Raw genomic sequence first — 18,395 nt, 5'->3', positions numbered from 1 at the left:
CAAAGACACAAACACAGTTTCTTCCCCCAGGCCGTCTCCCTGATCTCCCCATAATCCCCCTGCCATTGCATGCCCATTTGCATTAAACATGTACTGTATATATATTTATATCTTTCATGGCGAATAAAGCTGATTCTGATTCTGATTTTACTTCTTTATTATCCATGAAAAAGACGTCTGACTGAAGAAAGAGGTGATCGTAATCATTCACATGTTCGTCCGTTGTCTTTTTTGTTTCAACGGAGCGTTTGGACCCGGAAATCGTATTTTGAAAGGGTGTTACGTCAGGCTTAACAGCCTCTGTGAACAGATATCTCTGTATGAATGCAGATAAAACACAACAAAATGCTAGTGAAAAGCTCAATCATCGTCAAACAACAGCCTGTGAGTTCTGTGATTGCATGACGGCCAGCGTGTTCAGCCATGTTTGCTCTCTGCACGGACTAGTAACCTGAATGCAGATACCATTTGTTCCAAACAGATATTTTAAATGACACTCTTCATCACAATTTGATTTCTCTTACAGCATTGGTTTTTCCAAGGGATGGACAAACTGGACAACATGGGCGTGGAAGGGATGGAGTTGGAGGAATCAGTCACTAAAGCAGCCGCTATAAACACAAGCCAAGCTGGAGCCTCAAACGTCACCAACATTACCTTTTCCCCCTACTATCAGCACTCTCTGTATGTGGCTGTCATCTACATCCTGGTATACTTCTTCATTTTCCTGCTGTGTATGGTGGGGAACATCCTGGTGTGTGTCATTGTAATGGAAAACCGCCGCATGCGCACGGTCACCAACCTCTTTATCCTCAACCTGGCTATCAGTGACCTGCTGGTGGGCATCTTCTGCATCCCTACAACACTGGTGGACAACCTCATTACAGGTAATACCCTCGGCTAATATCCTCGGCTCTGACGTAACTCCTTATTGTCGTGAGTGTGTTTCAGGAAACTCAGCGCTCAGAGCTGTTTGAAGACAGACATTTTACCAGAGGGTCAACATTAGACCAGCTATGATTTCATACTCGTGAATAATGCTAAAGTGGTGCAAATAGGTCATCTCGGACTATGGCTTCTACATGCATTCAGCTCATTTGGCCCTGTAGGACCATTGATAATTACAATAGTCACCAATGTATGTTCGTCCTCTCTGACTGCGAGACATGACAATCACTGGTAATCTGTCTGTTAAAAGCCCTCCTCGGACAATTACCATCATATTACATCTACGGTCTATCTTTTAGTATTAGTGCAGCAGCCTCATCTCCTGCAACATGACCTAAAACTGGATAATTGTATATTGCTTGGTCGCTTTAGGACTTTAATTCATCCACTATAGACATGTAACTGTTGTAACTGACATTGATTGCTGTTATCTATGATTGTATTTCATATGTTTTATTATTGATTGTTTGTTTGGTGCCTCTGGTCATGCTCCGCATCATTGAATATCTGGGTCTTCCGCAAGCGATTCCCAGAGTAGAGATTAGAAATGAAATAAAAAACTGTAGCTGAAATAATATTTCATAATAGATGGATAAAAAGTCAGGGCTGAAATATTTGAAGTAATGAGCTGGTTGAGTGCAGGAGCTAAGTTCATGTAGCTAATCACGTCATGGTCATGTAGCTTGTTATACACATAGTTTAGTAAGGGACCCTGTCTTGGGTTGGGAATTTCCCTTTGTCCTCTATGGTGGTGGCCCAACTCAGTCTAAGGACCAGGGGGATCTTCTGGCGGTCGATTTCCATTCCTAATTTCTTCCCTGATATAGAGAACTTTGCATCTTTCCTCTACATGTTTAGTTTTAACTCTTGGGAAACAGAGCAGTAACCGGACTCCGCCAGATGGATTGATCCGCATCTGCTCAGCGGATCCATCTGGGAACTCTCGTTTGGAGATTTTTTGGGAAGTGGCCAAAAATACTGGTTGCTGATTGGATAAACCATCTCTCTATCACCAACATACAGCCAAAATCAACCAATCAGACCAACGATGCGTATGACATACAGTGTCGAGGCAAAGCTCAGAAAGTAAACAACATGTCAGTTAAGGATAGTTGCATTTGTGTAACGCAAATTTACGGATAAAAGGCACAATTTCAGGTGCGAGGTCCATTTTCCAACAGAAGGATCTAAGAGAAAAAAGTGTGAGCGAGCAGCTTGCTCGATAGCTGAGCTCATCTCATTCAGTGCTTTGTAAACCAACAGAAGTATTTTGAAATCAATTCTTTGACAGACAGGAATCCAGTGTAAAGATCCAAGGACTGGAGTGACATGATCTACTTTATTTGTATTAGTTGGGGCTTAAGCAGCATTCAGTTTTCTGTATCGCCGTGCCGGAGAGAAATTCGGCATTGAGCAGCGAAAGGGTTGACGAGAGGAATGCACAGGTGCGACCGGTGGGCGGGCTGGTGGTGGCGAGAAGCCGCTTGACTCACCTAGTGACACTGGGAGTGGAGGAAATTCATCCAGGTCGGGGACATCTAATTGATTCCTCAGCTGGATATCGTGAGCCATGATGCCACGAATGGAGCGTCTCCCCGTTATTCCATTTCCAGCAGCAGCAGCCCAGGGTCTTGGATATAGTAGACTTGAGTTAATTGGTGGGACTTTTGGTCTAGCCCCAAGCTGGAGCCAGGGACCCTCAGGGACAGCAGCTGGAGCAGCAATGGGCAGAGATGAGGCAGCAGCCAGGAGGTCGACTGGGGGAGTGGCCGGAGCAGCATCAGTGGCAGCGGGCAGAGACAAAATGGTGGCCCGTGTGAACTGCGGGGCTTCTGAAGTGTTGGCAGCGGAGCAGGAAGTGGACCTGCCGCGTTACCTATACTTGTTCTGCGACTATAAGCATATATATGTAAAAGAATTCAACTTGTGTTACAGATATAACATACATAAGCCTGCCAATGTAAACCTCTGAAAATTATATTTTACACAATGCTGTCACAGTTCAGGCCTGAATACAACGGAGCAGCAAACAGCAGCAACAGAAGGCAACAGACACTATGCAGGCTTTGTCCTTAAATGCTCAGATCACGTCAGTCACTTACCAACACTTGTCCAATGATGAATCATCAGTGTTCCTATTGTTGGAGCATCATAGATATAACTATTAAGAGCCAAGATTTGTGCTTCAGCCACCAAATGAGTTACATTTCTAATCGCCTACAGAGAGGAAAATCAAGCACTTAACATAGACGTCTTCACAACACAACAATACGTCTGTTGCTGGGAGATTGCGAAGGCATCAATGATGTTGTCGCAGTCAAGGGTCCTTGTTCTTTCCATGTTTATAGCCAAAAGTGCAAGATTACCTGTCCTAGTGTCACCACTGCAGTTCCTCAGGTAGTTTTTTACACGGCCTTGGCAAGAAAAACTATGTTCATAGCCCACTCATGTCACAGGAAGTGTCAGGGCTATGCATTATAACTTGTACTGGTCCATAAATGCATCTTTATATTGCGGCATTAAGGACAGGAGCTCCTGTGTGCTGTGGATGGCATGTCCCTGTTCTTCCTTTCTTTGCAGAAGCCGCCGCAGCTGGTAGAGTTCTGCTGCCAGGTTTTCCTCATTGACACCATGGTTTCACCATTGGATTTCTATCCACTTAGTGTCTGTGCGCTTTTCTGATTAAGTACAGACTGGGCCAAATCATCTGCCGCAACAAGGTCAAAATTGGGGTCCTGTACCATCCGACATGAACTTTCTTGTCCTTAATAAATCCTCAAACATTATGAGATGAAAAACAAACGTCTCATCGATGATGGCACTGATGGCTCTTGCCCTGCGATGTGTGTTTGACTGAGTGATGACAACACGCAGGGTGGCTTGGATAGCGTCACTGATGTCACTCACTTCTACTAGACAGTACAGCAACAGAGTGTCAGAAAGGAAATGTGATAGCGGAGACTGACCACCTTAATCCTCAACTGGTCTGCTAAGTATTCAGTAAACTACTACATAATTACAAATGTTGGGAAGCTCATTCGTCCCTTCACTCCCATACATGCAGGGAAGAGGAGATCACCTACGAAAAATGTTCTGGATACCAATCAAAAGGCTCAGAATTATCTTAAGACCCTTTACTAAAAACCGGTAGGTGGACATAATTTTAGTCCCTACCAAAACCGAGTTATGGGCAGGAGAAGGAGGGTGGGCAGCTTTGAAGAGCCGTATGTAACACAATCAGCAGCTTAGGTCCAGTCTTCGTAAAGGCCCAGGGCAGGGCTGCAGCCGCGACATAACACTTTTTGTGCATTGTTTGGCATGTTTTTCCTATTGCTTTTCGTTGTTTTTATGTGTTTTACGTCTCGTGCTTGGCGCTCGGGCATAGGCTCGGGAACGCGAAAGGTTTCTACATCAAGTAAGTCCTCACGCGTTCAGGAGAACCAGTAATGGCGAAGTTCTAAAGCAACCCTGCACCACTGAGCAGCTCTTATAGGTTTGAATTGGCGCATCGTTTGGTCTGCCATCTTAATATGACCATGGCCCCTGCATACAGCCCTCCAGTTAATGTCTCTAATTGCAAGTTTGCAATGTGTGATAGGGGCCCTGCTGTGTATGAAGCCTGCCTTTCCACTGTGGCAGGGATGATAAAAAAATGAGGAATGAAAGAAGGTGAGGTGTGAAGGTACAAGTCCTAAGGGCCACATCTCACGTTGTGTCTCATCTGCATTTACACATCCATTTAAAACCCAGGTGCCTTAAAAGCATTCCTGTCAAATTATAGTCAATCTGTAACAAGTTATGCACGAGTCCACTATGAACCAAAGTCTAAAAATCCTCAGTAATAACAATGTCACTGTATTACCACCATGGTCCATCCACTAGTGTGAGTACTACCCTAATCAGTGTTTGTCTGTTTTTCCACAGGTTGGCCCTTTTCCAAAACTGTGTGCAAGATGAGCGGCTTTGTGCAGGGAATGTCTGTTTCTGCATCAGTCTTCACCCTGGTGGCCATAGCTGTTGAAAGGTAAGACGCAGACAGAAGGTAAAATCAATGCCAGCGTCACTTCAGCAGCTGGTAATAAGTAATGAGTACTAAGTATCCTCTGTTAAGCTCAAGTCATGTTCTACTTTTTCTGCTTTCATTTATGTTCAGCCATGTAGCTAATTTGTGGCATTTATGCTCTCCCATATCTATCCACTATAGGTTCCGCTGTATAGTGTACCCTCTACAACCCAAGCCGACAGCACTTGTTGCCAAGGCAGCCATCATGTTAATCTGGATACTAGCAGTGGTGATCATGTGTCCTGCTGCTGTGACACTGACTGTGGATATAGTTCCTTTCCACTACATGGTGTACAATGATGACTTCAACCACACATTCCCCCTGCACACCTGCTACGAAAACTTTGCCAACCCTAAGATGAGAAAGGTCTACACGGCGGTTCTGTTTTCTCACATCTACCTGGTGCCGCTCACCGTCATCACACTGATGTACGGAAGTATCGGAGGCAAACTGTGTTCTTCTGTGGTCGCAAACAGAGGGCCACAGCTGGCCAATGGTAGAAGGGTGGGTCAGCCAATGATTTCCCAGAAAAAGATCAAGGTGATAAAGATGCTCATTGTGGTGGCTTTGCTTTTCATGCTGTCCTGGTTGCCACTCTGGACCCTCATGATGATGGCTGACTATGCAGGCTTGGACAGGGAACAGCTGGACCTTCTGACCAGCTACATCTTCCCTGTCGCCCACTGGCTGGCTTTTGCCAACTCCAGCATCAACCCCATCATCTACGGCTACTACAATGAGAACTTTAAGAGGGGCTTCCAGGCGGTGTGCAAGTCCAGGCCCTTCTGTTGCCTCGTTCAGTGCGAGCTGTGGAGTAAGATGGCCAGGTGGGGCAGGAAAGACAGGTCAACTCAAGCACCTTGTGGACGTACTTCAGAGATCAGAGTTCCCATTAGCAATCACAACCAGCTTGTTTTGGGGCTTAGAAATCGAGTCCATAACGACGAAAATTTGACTGAAACAGCTGAGATGAATAGGAGGGTGGGGGGTGTGGTTGTCCACTCAGGGAGAAGTCTTTTAGATCAAGGGTTAGAAATGACAGGTGTACATAAGAAAAGCAGTAATGATAAGGAGTTAGAGAGGGTTGGTTCACTAGTACCTTCAGTATATCAGGCGTGGGATAACTGACTGTTCACAATGTTACCCGGAAATGAACCAAACAAAGCCCTAGCATGTTGCATTGTAGTCCCACGGGAAAGAAAGTTAACAGTAGTTACAAAGTGTGTAACGTGGTTACTGTTCAGAAGGATTTTTACATATTGCAACCCTAGTTCTAGCTTATATGTAAACACTTCAAATTACTGATGCTCATGCTCAGGCAATCGGGCAGGATAGATGACACCACTGGTAGTGGCGCCACGTACTTCAGGGTTATTGTACATTTGATACGTATTCCTTTACTGTACTTTAGCACAACTTTGTATTCAGCACAACAATTGTAGAAACAGGAGACACTAGTACTTGACAAGATGTGGACAGTTAAGCAAATCCAAAATCAACCCAACAATCTGCACTCATTACACTCATGACACAAGTTGGTCTAAATCCATTAGGTAAATCAACAGATTTAATAATATACATATATAACGTAGAGCAATGTCTGTCGTTACTACCCTCCTCCCTCCCTTTAAACATTTAATAAAGATATATATATATAATGCTATCAAAATACTACAACATCCCGAATAAAAATGCGTAAAATATGAGAACATTGAAGTGGGATTCCTGCAGGGATGACGTATTTGTTGTAGGCAAACCCAAAAGTTAGCATCTCCCTGGTTCCCTCAACAAGAAGACAAAGGTGTTTTTCCATTGGATTTTGGATCATTGCAGAAAAAGCTCCGTGGCTTAAAAGTTTATTATACTCCGTTTTGTTTAGCAAGATCGTTTTCACAAATGAACACCATTTTTATGATTTTTTAAGCTTAAATGCATCACAGAGGTAAAAAGATAATGTTTGGCTATAAATGAACCGCACCACCCACTAGCTTCTGACTGATTTCACTGGTACGGCACGAGGATGTTTTTCGTCTCAATTAGCCACTTGTTAGCAAACGCTAATCGCAATCAAGTTTCAAATGTCAGTGGGGAAATTACTGACGTATGTTATGTCGTAGATCGAAAAATCCATGATTAGTTACGAGCTAAACTGTGATGGAGAGAAGTGAAAGTAGACGAACGGTTCCTTTTTAGCAAAACGACCGGCTGAGCATGAGGTCGGAGGAGGTGGAGCCACAGAGAAAAGGGACCAAACCAAAGCCACTCCATTGTCGCACCTCAATAGCCCATTTAAAGAGAAAATATATATATATATATATAAACTACTTCACTCCTCTTGAGCAGTCATATGATGGGTAATGTTACATACGATACTGAACACAGTGCCTTCAAACAAGTCTAAATAATCTACCTCCACAACCCTGCAGATGTACAAAGGTCAAGTTCTCAAGTGTCAGGTTGTATTATATTGTATTACACATAATAAAATACGCAAAAGCTATTAGTCATCTACTTCAATTCAATCAGGGTATTGAATAGAAAACCTCCGTCTGGTTAAGTGTTTGATTTATTGAGAGAGAGAGAAAGCTGTATTTCTTAAAATGATAAATAAAGATATAAATATATTTATATACAACATTATACGTTGTTAATGTACAGTACACACTGATCTACGTACACACATAAATGCACAAAATAATGTACTTTACGTCCTGGATGAAGTCTAGGGGAACAGGGACAAACACAAAATGAAAGTATAATGAACTTATATAAACCCGGGGGAGAAGCAGTGGAGGAACAGTAGTTTTTAACAGGATAATCAGGTATTTTATTAACCCCCAGCTTATCTTACCAATCTTTGTCAACTACCCATTATCCTTCATGCACTTTGGTTCATTTCCCCTACATCCAACTGAACATCAGTGCAGCGTTTGAAGGTGGAGGCAACTTCAACACACTTGAGTAATGATACGACGTTGTAATCATATTCGCTGGTCAGGTGAACAACCAAAGCAAATGACAGCACACTACAGCACTGCAGTCACTTGCTTTATTACCCGTATTGTGCCTTGTCTTGGCAGTTATTTGTCAGTAAAGTAAAGTGCATAGACAAAACCGTTAATGTGAAGGACGCTAACCTTAGGTTTTACTGCTAGCTCCAGGGAATTGGTAACACTGGATTTCTTGCTATCAGAAGTGTATAAATGCTGTGTATTGTCCTTTTTCGGGATGTTTCTGATTTCGTAGATTACATTATGTGATCACATTTAGAACGAAATAACAAAGTCTTGGTAAAAGACAGAAAGAAATATCTTTTTTTTGCATGGTTCATGATTAAAAAGAGTACATTTTGGCGAGAGTTCCCCATATCATTGATGTGCAGCCTCAGCTCGTATCTCTGGAGTGCTGTGCCAGTTTGCCTATACAGGTACAACATTTATCAGCAATATCGCAATACATACTTTACTACTACTACTTTCAAAAAAACATAATGGAAAAACACACGGGTTTACGACAGAGGTAAAATGTACTTTAGAGCCATATCTTAGAGCCTTTTTCTTGCTTTCTGTGGCGGCGGTTAATCTCCTGACTCAGAAGACATCCATAAATAAATGACTGGTAAGATCTAAATGATTTGTTGCATTGCAGATGCACTGGGTTGCTTATTATAGAGGTGTTTCTAGTTATAGTTGTGAGAATCACAAACGTTAAACGCAAGATACTCACAGCTGATTTGAATGTAATTACACAAAACTATTTTACAACTAAATAATGTGCAGCTGTGTTTCTGTTCAGGAGTTGTGGTTCATATGAGCAAGACAGAAAGCACCACAAAATACAGTTCAAGGTGTACATATCCAATATATATATATATGTGTGTGTGTGTGTGTGTGTGTGTGTGTTTGTTGTACACGTTTATCTAAAAGAGCCACAACCAAAGAAATCGGATAAAGGTTTAAAACAGGGGTGTCAAACAAAGGGTCCTGTCCGATCTACTAAATGACTTTCAGAGAAGTAATTAATTACAGTTTTTTCATAAAATGTATTATTTGTTACCTAGAGACCATGCTGTCTTGATAAGAGTAGGGGGCCTATGCTGGATCCGCTCAAATAGATCCCACGTTTTGACTTAGGGCGCACTCACACTGTCCATCCGTACCATGCCCAAGCACGTTTCACGACTAAAGTCTAGTTCGTTTGACCAGTGTGAGTGCAACCAGAAAGCGTCTAGGTGCGGCACGGACCGTTTGGGAGAGGTGGGCTTTTTTAAAGCATGTTTGCACATGTACGAGCATGAGCGAGCGCATGTGTACGAGCACGAGACGAGCATGAGGCCTACGGCGATCACGGTTCTGATGTCATTTACTTTACGCCTGTTCGGACATAGAAAAAAGAAGGAGGGACCATGCGCGGACATTTCAAACAATGGCGGTGAAAGGTTCACGTTGGTGTGATGCGGAGGTGGAGTGTTTACTGCAGATTTGGTCGATGAAAAGATTCAAAAACAGTCGACAAGACGCACAAAAACTCTGAGGTCTACGAAAAGATCTGGAAACAAAGCCACGCATCGCCATGACGTCAATCAATGCGCGTGACGTGTTAGGAAGGAAGCAAGTAGCATTTGCGCAAGCCCAGGCAGTGTGAGTACAAACGGGCCTGGGCTGCAGGGGGAGAGAGAGGGGGGACAAGTACCCTAAAGCACGGGGCACGGGGCACGGTACGGATGGACAGTGAGTGCGCCCTAACAGGCCACAAGACACAACACTATCAAGTGGAGGGAACTGTTCATGCAGGAGCTGTCGGTGGAAAATGTTGTCAAAAAGGAGGAAATTAGAGATAGTGTTGGTGTTTTCCAAGAAAAACGGACAAGTTCCTATTTCTTCACAGAGTGAAGTGTGCTTGGTGTGTTCACTGCACCTTTCAGTGCTCAAGGAATATTCAACACCACTATCAGACTCATCATTGTGAAAAATACAAGAACTAATAACCCCCATAATGCACAGAGAAGATAGATAAACTGATGGCTGTTCTTTCATGTGGCCCATGAACAGAAATGAGTTTGACACTCCTGGTTTAAAAAGAAGGGTTTATCCTGAAGGGGTAATCTTTGAGATCTTTGTTTTGGTGCTGTCTTCATTACTAAGCTGATACTGGTGTGATGTAACTTGATTGTGTTCCCGGGTTGTTGCCTTGTCAATGTTTGCGGCAGTGTAACCGTGTTTTAGCAGAGCCTTGAGGTCTAATGAATACTAATATCTAGTTTATATGTATGACCTGCTACAGTAGGTAGGGAGCCTACGCTTGTTACATAAACTATTAATGTCTGGAGTAGGGGAACAACAAATGCTTCATGTGCTCTTTACAAGTATTTAAATGCCCAGTCATGGACAAAAGATCTTTGTGGTATATATTGCTATCACTGTTGAATTCATTGTGCCGTTAGTGGAATCAGAACAGCACTCGACATTAGGTAACGTTAACCTACTAGTAGTTACCCAACTAGTTCGTCTGATGTCTGATGATGTTGCCGACTGCTCTATATGCTTTTCCCATGCTGTGTAACTGGCTGTAACACTGTAGTGCTGCTTATATTTTATGTACTATGGTTGGACTGTTTTTTCTGATATTGCTATTTTTGTATTGAAGACAAACAAACAAAACAAATGCCTCTCTGCTGCAACCTCAAACAAACCAGCAGCATTTAGTTTAAAGTCTTAAGTCTAAAGTTTTAAGTGATGGTAGATAAGAGCTGGCTTCTCATAAGTTGGATTTAATAAACAAAACAAATGAAATAATGTATCTGAAAGTTTTGACTCTGAACTTAACTCTTTATTTTTCAATGTTCATGAATTCAATGTTAACAAATTCAGATGCAAAACAGAATGTATACAACTCAATGTCACAAATTCAATGTTAAGGAATTCAACAGGCAAAATTCAGGTACAAAATTCAATGTATAAAATGCAGCGTTCACAACCAGGGAACCCAGGAAGAGCAATCGATCCTAGATACTAGATCAAGTGTATTTGGTCGAGCAAGGAGAGCTGTGACAAGAGTGGCTGCTAGTTGGCTAATTCCACCACATACTATGGATATAGAAGTGTAATAATCTATGATCCACCATGCTTTCTTGCTACACTGGTTGGTTTCTGATTCAAAGTGAAGTTTAAAGTCATGTAGAGTCAGTCAAACTGAACTCTGCCTCGGGCAGCAGGCTGTCAGTGTTGACTCCCGACTCATCAGCAGGACCAAGACCTTTTCATTCTTTCTGCTGACGAGAGGTTTGGTCACTGCAGAGTCGGCTTCAGGTCCAAATTGTCTAAAACAACGAGACACTGTGTGCAGAGACAGATCCTTGCCCTGTTCAGCGCTGAACTGGCGAGAACTCCAGCTGCAGTGTTGAACCGATTCCCCATTGAGAGTCTTCGCATAATCCTGTCCTCTCGTTAGGGGGAGAAGTTCAGCATCCGTGAGGAACTCGGAGTAGAGCCGCTGCTCCTTGGCGTTGAAAGGAGCCAGTTGAGGTGGTTCAGGATCATCTAGTAAGGATGAACCCTGGGCGCCTCCCTAGGGAGGTGTTCCAGGCACGTCCAGCTGGGAGGAGGCCTCGGGGAAGACCCAGGACCAGGTGGAGAGATTAGATCTCCACACTGGCCTGGGAACGCCTCAGGATCCCCCAGTTAGAGCTGGTTAATGTGGCCCGGGAAAGGGAAGTTTGGGGTCCCCTGCTAAAGCTGCTGCTTTAGTGGTTGAAGATGAGACATGAGATGTCCTCTCGTGCACTTGTTTTATGTGGACGACCGGCCTTTTTGAGGGACTTAAATTAATCTGTGTCCTTGTAAAGTTACGATATTCTTGAAATCACAGACTTGGAGAGCCCAACCTCTCTCTGATGGCGGAGAGGGTCATCCCTTTGGCCTTCATCTGGACAACATGCTGTCTCAGGGTTTAAGTCACCTTAGAGCAGCTCGCCATCTTGCAAAGTAACAAGGAGGTGCCAGATAAATAGTGTGTGACCAACAAGACCAACACCAATAACTGGGAGGTAACTGAAAGTGTTCTGGTACAGCAGTGGTATAGCCACAGCAGATAGTCTATCAAATTCTGAACGATACATTTCAGAAATTTAATAATTTCAGAAAAAGATAAAATACTAATACCGTCCATTAACATGCTTTAACTTTGATCGCAAGTGCCCAAAGCTACGAATATATTGACCGCTGCATTACAGCTCCCTAATGTGTCAATATAGCCGTAGCTTTTAGGAACCCCCCCCCCCCCCCCTTTATAATTATGTAATGTAGTGCACACTTATACAATCATATACACCGCACGATATAAGATGTGGTTTGAAAAATCATCGGTCAAATGTTTGTGAATCTGAGGAGAGAGGCGGAGCACAGCTGCTGCTGTTAGAGACACAACATAACACAGCTCTCCTTACTCGACCACATACATCTGATCTTGTATCTGGAATCGATTGCTCTTCCTTGGTTTCCCGGATGTGAACAATGAATTTCATACATTGAATTTTGTAGCTGAATTTGGTATATTCAATTTTAACCTCGGATTTGTTTCCTTGACATTTTTAACGTTAAGTTTTTCATTTTTCATAAAATTCAAGTGAGTTAATTCAGAGTCAAAATATTCAGATACACGATTTCAATGCATAAATATTCAGTGCTAGAAATCCAACGGCTTTTCAATTTCAAAACCAGATGACTTGATGAATTAACTTCCATAGTCAGACCGGCTATCAAAATGAATAACACAGAAAAAAGGGATTAGAGGTTACACAGAGGGAGCGAGACTTCATTTTCTGCTCAGGAGGCCATTCATTTTGTAGGTCTTTAGCCATAATTGAAGTTTTGATCTGGGAATGACGCTATAAGATATTTTACATCCTCCAGAGGATGGCCACGAAGGTCTGCACTAAATTTCACAGCATCCAGTATTTCACTCTGGGCCACAGTGAGTGACCAGCTGACAGATGTCACTGATGGATGTATATATGGGACACAAAGACAAAAGAATAACTATTAGCTGCTCCACTCTAACACTGCAGTATATCATAACTGTATGTTATCGCACCACATCTGTATGTTGAGAGTTTTCATGTTAATACACAAATTATTTATCAGCACTCTACAGAACTGCTCGTGTGTTCATGTTCAGTGTCACCGCTGCCTGTGTTACGTGTGCCTGCTTCTTTTCTCGTGTGATGCTTATCAAATAAACGTTACAAAGGCCTCTGTTGTGTGTCGTGTCTGCTGCTTATACTCTGAGCGATTTCACATAACCATGTCTACGGCTGCAGCCAAGGTCCTTTGTGACACCGCTAACAAAGCTTCATTAAAGCTCATCCTGAAATGTGTGAATACACATTGGGTAACAGAGTAATGTAAGCTATCCAGTGGCACAGATATTAGCTTTGTACTCACTGTGAGCCGGGTTGAGACACAACTGTGCTCGACATTAGGCTGCCATGCATACATCTATGAGCTTTAAGAGTATATTTGAGTCCTGCCTAGTGAGTGCTGACATCAATTGGATCCATTTCCCTGCGACCCTGACCAGGACATATGATTTAGAAAATGGACAAATTATAGAATGAAAGGAAGACAGGTAGTTGCCACAGAAAGCCCTTTGTTGAGAAATTCGCTCTCATAACTTTTCTACTGAAAATGTCATGATCTCTCTCCCTCCATCATGGATTACATACGGCTCATGGTATTGAGATAAATCATTAACATTGATTTTGTTGCTCAAGGCACTGCAGTGAAAAGCACCAACATGGAAACAGTGGTATTATTTGCGGGTTGAGATACAGTTGAAACTAGAAGTTTACACACACGGTGCAAAAAGACACATAACCCTTTTTTTCCTCACTGTCTGAAGTTAAGCCAGACTAAACCTCTCCGGTTTCAGGTCAGTTAGGATTATGACACTTTATTTCATTTTGCTAAATGCCACAAGTTTGCATGTTGTCCCTGTGTCTGCGTGGGTTTTCTCCGGGTTCTCCGGGTTCCTCCCACAGTCCAAAGACGTGCAGGTGTTCGGTTCATTGATGACTCTAAATCACCCGTAGGTGTGAATGGTTGTCTGTCTCTGTTGGTCTCTATGTGTCCTGTGATAGACTGGCGTCCTGTCCAGGGTGGACCCTGCCTCACGCCCAATGTCAGCTGGGATCGGCTCCAGCCCCCCCGCGACCCCGACCCCGACAGGGACAAGCGGTTGAAGATGAATGAATGAATGAATAAATGCCACAATAATGAGAGAGAGAGAGAGATAGAGAGAGAGAGAGAGAGAGAGAGAGAGAGAGAGAGAGAGAGAGAGAGAGAGAGAGAGAGAGAGAGAGAGAGAGAGAGAGAGAGAGAGAGAGAGAGAGAGAGAGAGAGAGAGAGAGAGAGAGAGAGAGAGAGAGAGAGAGAGAGAGAGAGAGAGAGAGAGAGAGAGAGAGAATATTTTAGATAAAGTTCAATTACTTTCTTCAGGGTCAAAAGTTAACTTACATTTCCTTAGTATTTCGTAGCATTTCCCTTGAACTGCATAACTTGGGTCAAACGTTTTGGGTAACCTTCCACAAGCTTCTGACAGTACTCTGCACGAGTTCTGGCCCATTCCTCCTGACAGAGCTGGTGTAACTGAGCCAGGTTTGTCGGTTTCCTTGCTCGCACATGCCTCTTCAAATCTGCCCACACATTTTCGATGGGATTCAGATCAGGGCTTTGCGATGGCCCCCTCCCTGAAACAAAATAATCGGCTGCATGGGATCGTTAAAGTGTGCAGCAAGACGACCTCCATGACCTCAGGGTCCTGAATGAGCACATTCAATCATCGCTGACTCATCACACCCATTGTACTGTGAATTCATGTTGCTGCCATCAGGGTGCAGGTATAAGCTGCCTTTCTCCAAGACCAAGAAATTGTGATTTGGTTTATTGTGTTTTATGTTTGATATTTGTTGTTTGCTGTGCCTATTTTACTGTTGGTTGTACACCAAACTGCCCTTCTCTGGGATAATAAAGATACCTTGAACAGTGTTGTGACTTGACACAAACTGGAAGTGAAATCTAATGACATATATGGAACGGGTGCAAAGTCCACAGCTAATTAACAGAGTATTGGAAAAAATTCTGCAACAATCACTACCTTTGCAAAACCGTGAGTATCGTCATGTGCGTTTTATTGATCCTTTAAAAAGATTTTTTTTTTCAACAATGCCTTCATTGATTTTTCATTACACTCAATATCCTGTTATTGTAAAGTACAATACATCACAACCTCTATGGTTTTTATAAATTGGTTAAATGGATTCCAGATTTAACCAATTTATAAAAAACCATAGAAGTTGGAATGTATTGTACTTTACAATAACAGGATATTGAGTGTAATGAAAAATCAATAGAGACATTGTAGCACTGTCGCCTCACAGCGAGAAGGTTCCTGGTTTGAATCCCGGCTGGGGCCCTTCTGTGTGGAGTTTGCATGTTGTCCCCGTGTCTGCGTGGGTTTTCTCCGGGTTCTCCGGTTTCCTCCCACAGTCCAAAGACGTGCAGGTGTTCGGTTCATTGATGACTCTAAATCACCCGTAGGTGTGAATGGTTGTCTGTCTCTGTTTGTCTCCATGTGCCCTGTGATAGACTGGCGTCCTGTCCAGGGTGGACCCCGCCTCACGCCCGATGTCAGCTGGGATCGGCTCCAGCACCCCCCGCGACCCCGACCCCGGGATAAGCGGTTGAAGATGAATGAATGAAATGATTCCAGATTTTCTCATGCACCCCCAATTGGTTTTCTTAATACAGGGGTAGGCAATGCCCGTCCTGTAGAGCCACTGTCCTGCATGTGTTAGGTTTCTCTCTGCTCTCACACACCTGAGTCTAATGCTCTGCTCGTTATCAAGCAGCTGAAGCTCGTCACAGTTTATTATTGTTAGACTCAGGTGTGTTAGGGGAGGGAGAACCCTAAAACATGCAGGACAGTGGCTCTCCAGGACCGGCATTGCCCACCCCCCGTCTTAATATATAATCTCTACATGCACATACTGTACATGGCGCCATATCCTTGATCCAAGCGCCAAATGTTGGTGCCCCCATTTTAATGTAATTGTTATTTTCTGCCATTTTGAGCAGAACAGAAACCAACAACAAGGAGGTTTAAATGGTCATTTCCCATCTTCAGGTGCCTTTATTACAGTAGATGTTTCCAGGAGCACATTTTGCCATGATCTCTCTCACACACACACACACACACGCACACGCACACACACACACTCACTCACACTCTCTCTCTCTCTCACACACACTCACTCACACGGTATTTAAACATGCTGAAGTCTTTTATCTGCAAATGGGGCAGCATCTCACTAATGTACAGTCAATTATGTCCGCCTTATTACCTTTGTTTGTGTGGCATGTGCCATACGGAGGAGTAAAAGCTCATTAGAGGTCTGCATAGTAATTATCATGGTACACGGTTATAATTAGACGGCATATTATGCACGTGAAATTCAAAGGGCAAAATCTAAATACACAACAGATGACCCGCTGTTAACATAAGGCCCGTTCTGAGAGCTCTAATCTCAAGACACACCTGCTCAGAACTTTCAGTAAATATGAAGTTAGACATCACAACCTTTCCAAGTGGGAGGGGGGCGAATTTAATAGTGCCGTACAAAATAACACAAGGTTAGATTTTAGCTCCATTAAAGATCTTATTCTATCACTTAGAACGTGCAGTCCAGAGCAGACGCACCTACTATAGTTTTCTATCCAAATCAATTCAATTAGATTTTATTTACGGTGCCAAATCATAACAAAAGTTATCTCAGGACACTTTACAGAGTAGGTAAAGACCACACTCTATGACTTATTTATGATTTACATAGACCCAACAATTCCCCCGTAGCAACAACAACCTTCACTATAACAGACAGGAACGTCAGACAGACCCAGCTCTGTGGAGGACGGACATCTGTCTGCACCGGAGAGAGGAAGAGAAGGAGAGAGAGAGAGAGAAAAGATGGACAGATGGACAGAGAGAAACCAAGACAGACAGACAGAGACACACTTCCAGTAACTACAATAACATCTATAGTAATGTGAATATGACTTATTAATACAGCAGAATAGTAGAAACAAGCACAGCTAAGGTGACAGATTATAATAGCAGCAGGAAGCGTCATGCAGGACCACGGCAGCAGGCACCACCACGATCAGCAGAGACCTACACACAGGACCACGGCAGCAGGCACCACCACGATCAGCAGAGATTCACATTTTACTCATGAGATCCAGCTTTTAATGTGTCGAAATTCTCAGGATTTTTTTTTTTTCCCCAGTCAAACTAATAGATGTTTTTTTTGTAGTTTGTGGAAATGCTTTTGAGCTTTGAATATATCTCCACACACATACTTACAATGGTTGTGTTGGACGCAATGTTCAGCCGCAGAGTGGGAAACTCAACTGTATGAGTGGACAACAGAACAATAATCTCTCTTCGATTGATAAGATGTCCACCATTTTTACTCTTTATACATAATTTTGTCACACACACACACACACCTGGGGGTTAAGGATGAGTGGTGCTCATCCCAGGCTTCACATTTCGCACTGTCTGTCTGAGCACACACACTCCCGTGCACATCTGACACACACTCTGTGACACCTTCACTCAGCAGCTGCCGGTGCAGCTGTAGTTAGATGTGACACTATGACTTCATTAAAGAATATGTATGTGAAACTCAACTGTATGAGTGAGTGGCGCACACACACACACACACACGGAGAGAGAGAGACACACACACACTGAGAGAGAGAGAGAGAGACACACACACACATAGAGAGAGACACACACACACACACAGAGAGAAAGAGACATACACAGAGAGAGAGAGACACACACACATAGAGAGAGTGAGACACACACACACAGAGAGAGAGAGAGAGACATACACAGAGAGAGAGAGAGACATACAGAGAGAGACACACAGAGAGAGAGAGAGAGAGAGAGAGACACACACACACAGAGAGAGAGAGAGAGAGAGAGACACACAGAGAGAGAGAGAGAGACCCACACACACGGAGAGAGAGAGAGACACACACACACATACACACACAGAGAGAGAGAGAGAGAGAGAGAGAGAGAGACACACACACACACACACACACACACACACACAGAGAGAGACACACACACACAGGCACGGAGTGAGAGAGAGAGACACACACACACACACAAACACGCAGAGAGAGACAGAGAGAGACACACACGCGGAGAGAGAGAGAGAGAGAGAGAGAGAGAGAGAGAGAGAGAGAGAGAGACACACACGCGGAGAGAGAGAGAGAGAGACACACACACACGCACGCCAATTTATTCTGAAAT

The 18,395-nt window shown here is 43.4% G+C and overlaps 1 protein-coding gene across 1 annotated transcript; it reads left to right on the top strand.

Moving 5' to 3' along the window:
- Window positions 1–544: 544 nt before the first annotated feature.
- On the top strand, window positions 545–6,140 carry npffr1l2 (neuropeptide FF receptor 1 like 2; the record flags this gene model as incomplete). The annotated part of the gene is made up of 3 exons (XM_083911910.1): window positions 545–887; window positions 4,873–4,972; window positions 5,153–6,140. The coding sequence occupies 3 exons, from the start codon at window positions 545–547 to the stop codon at window positions 6,138–6,140; spliced, it is 1,431 nt and encodes a 476-aa protein (XP_083768036.1).
- Window positions 6,141–18,395: the final 12,255 nt, after the last annotated feature.

The sequence above is a fragment of the Echiichthys vipera genome (assembly GCF_963691815.1).
Source record: "Echiichthys vipera genome assembly, chromosome: 4".
Lineage (NCBI taxonomy): Eukaryota > Metazoa > Chordata > Actinopteri > Perciformes > Trachinidae > Echiichthys > Echiichthys vipera.
Note: the sequence above shows the minus strand (reverse complement) of the source record. Positions and strands in the feature narration are given on the sequence as shown.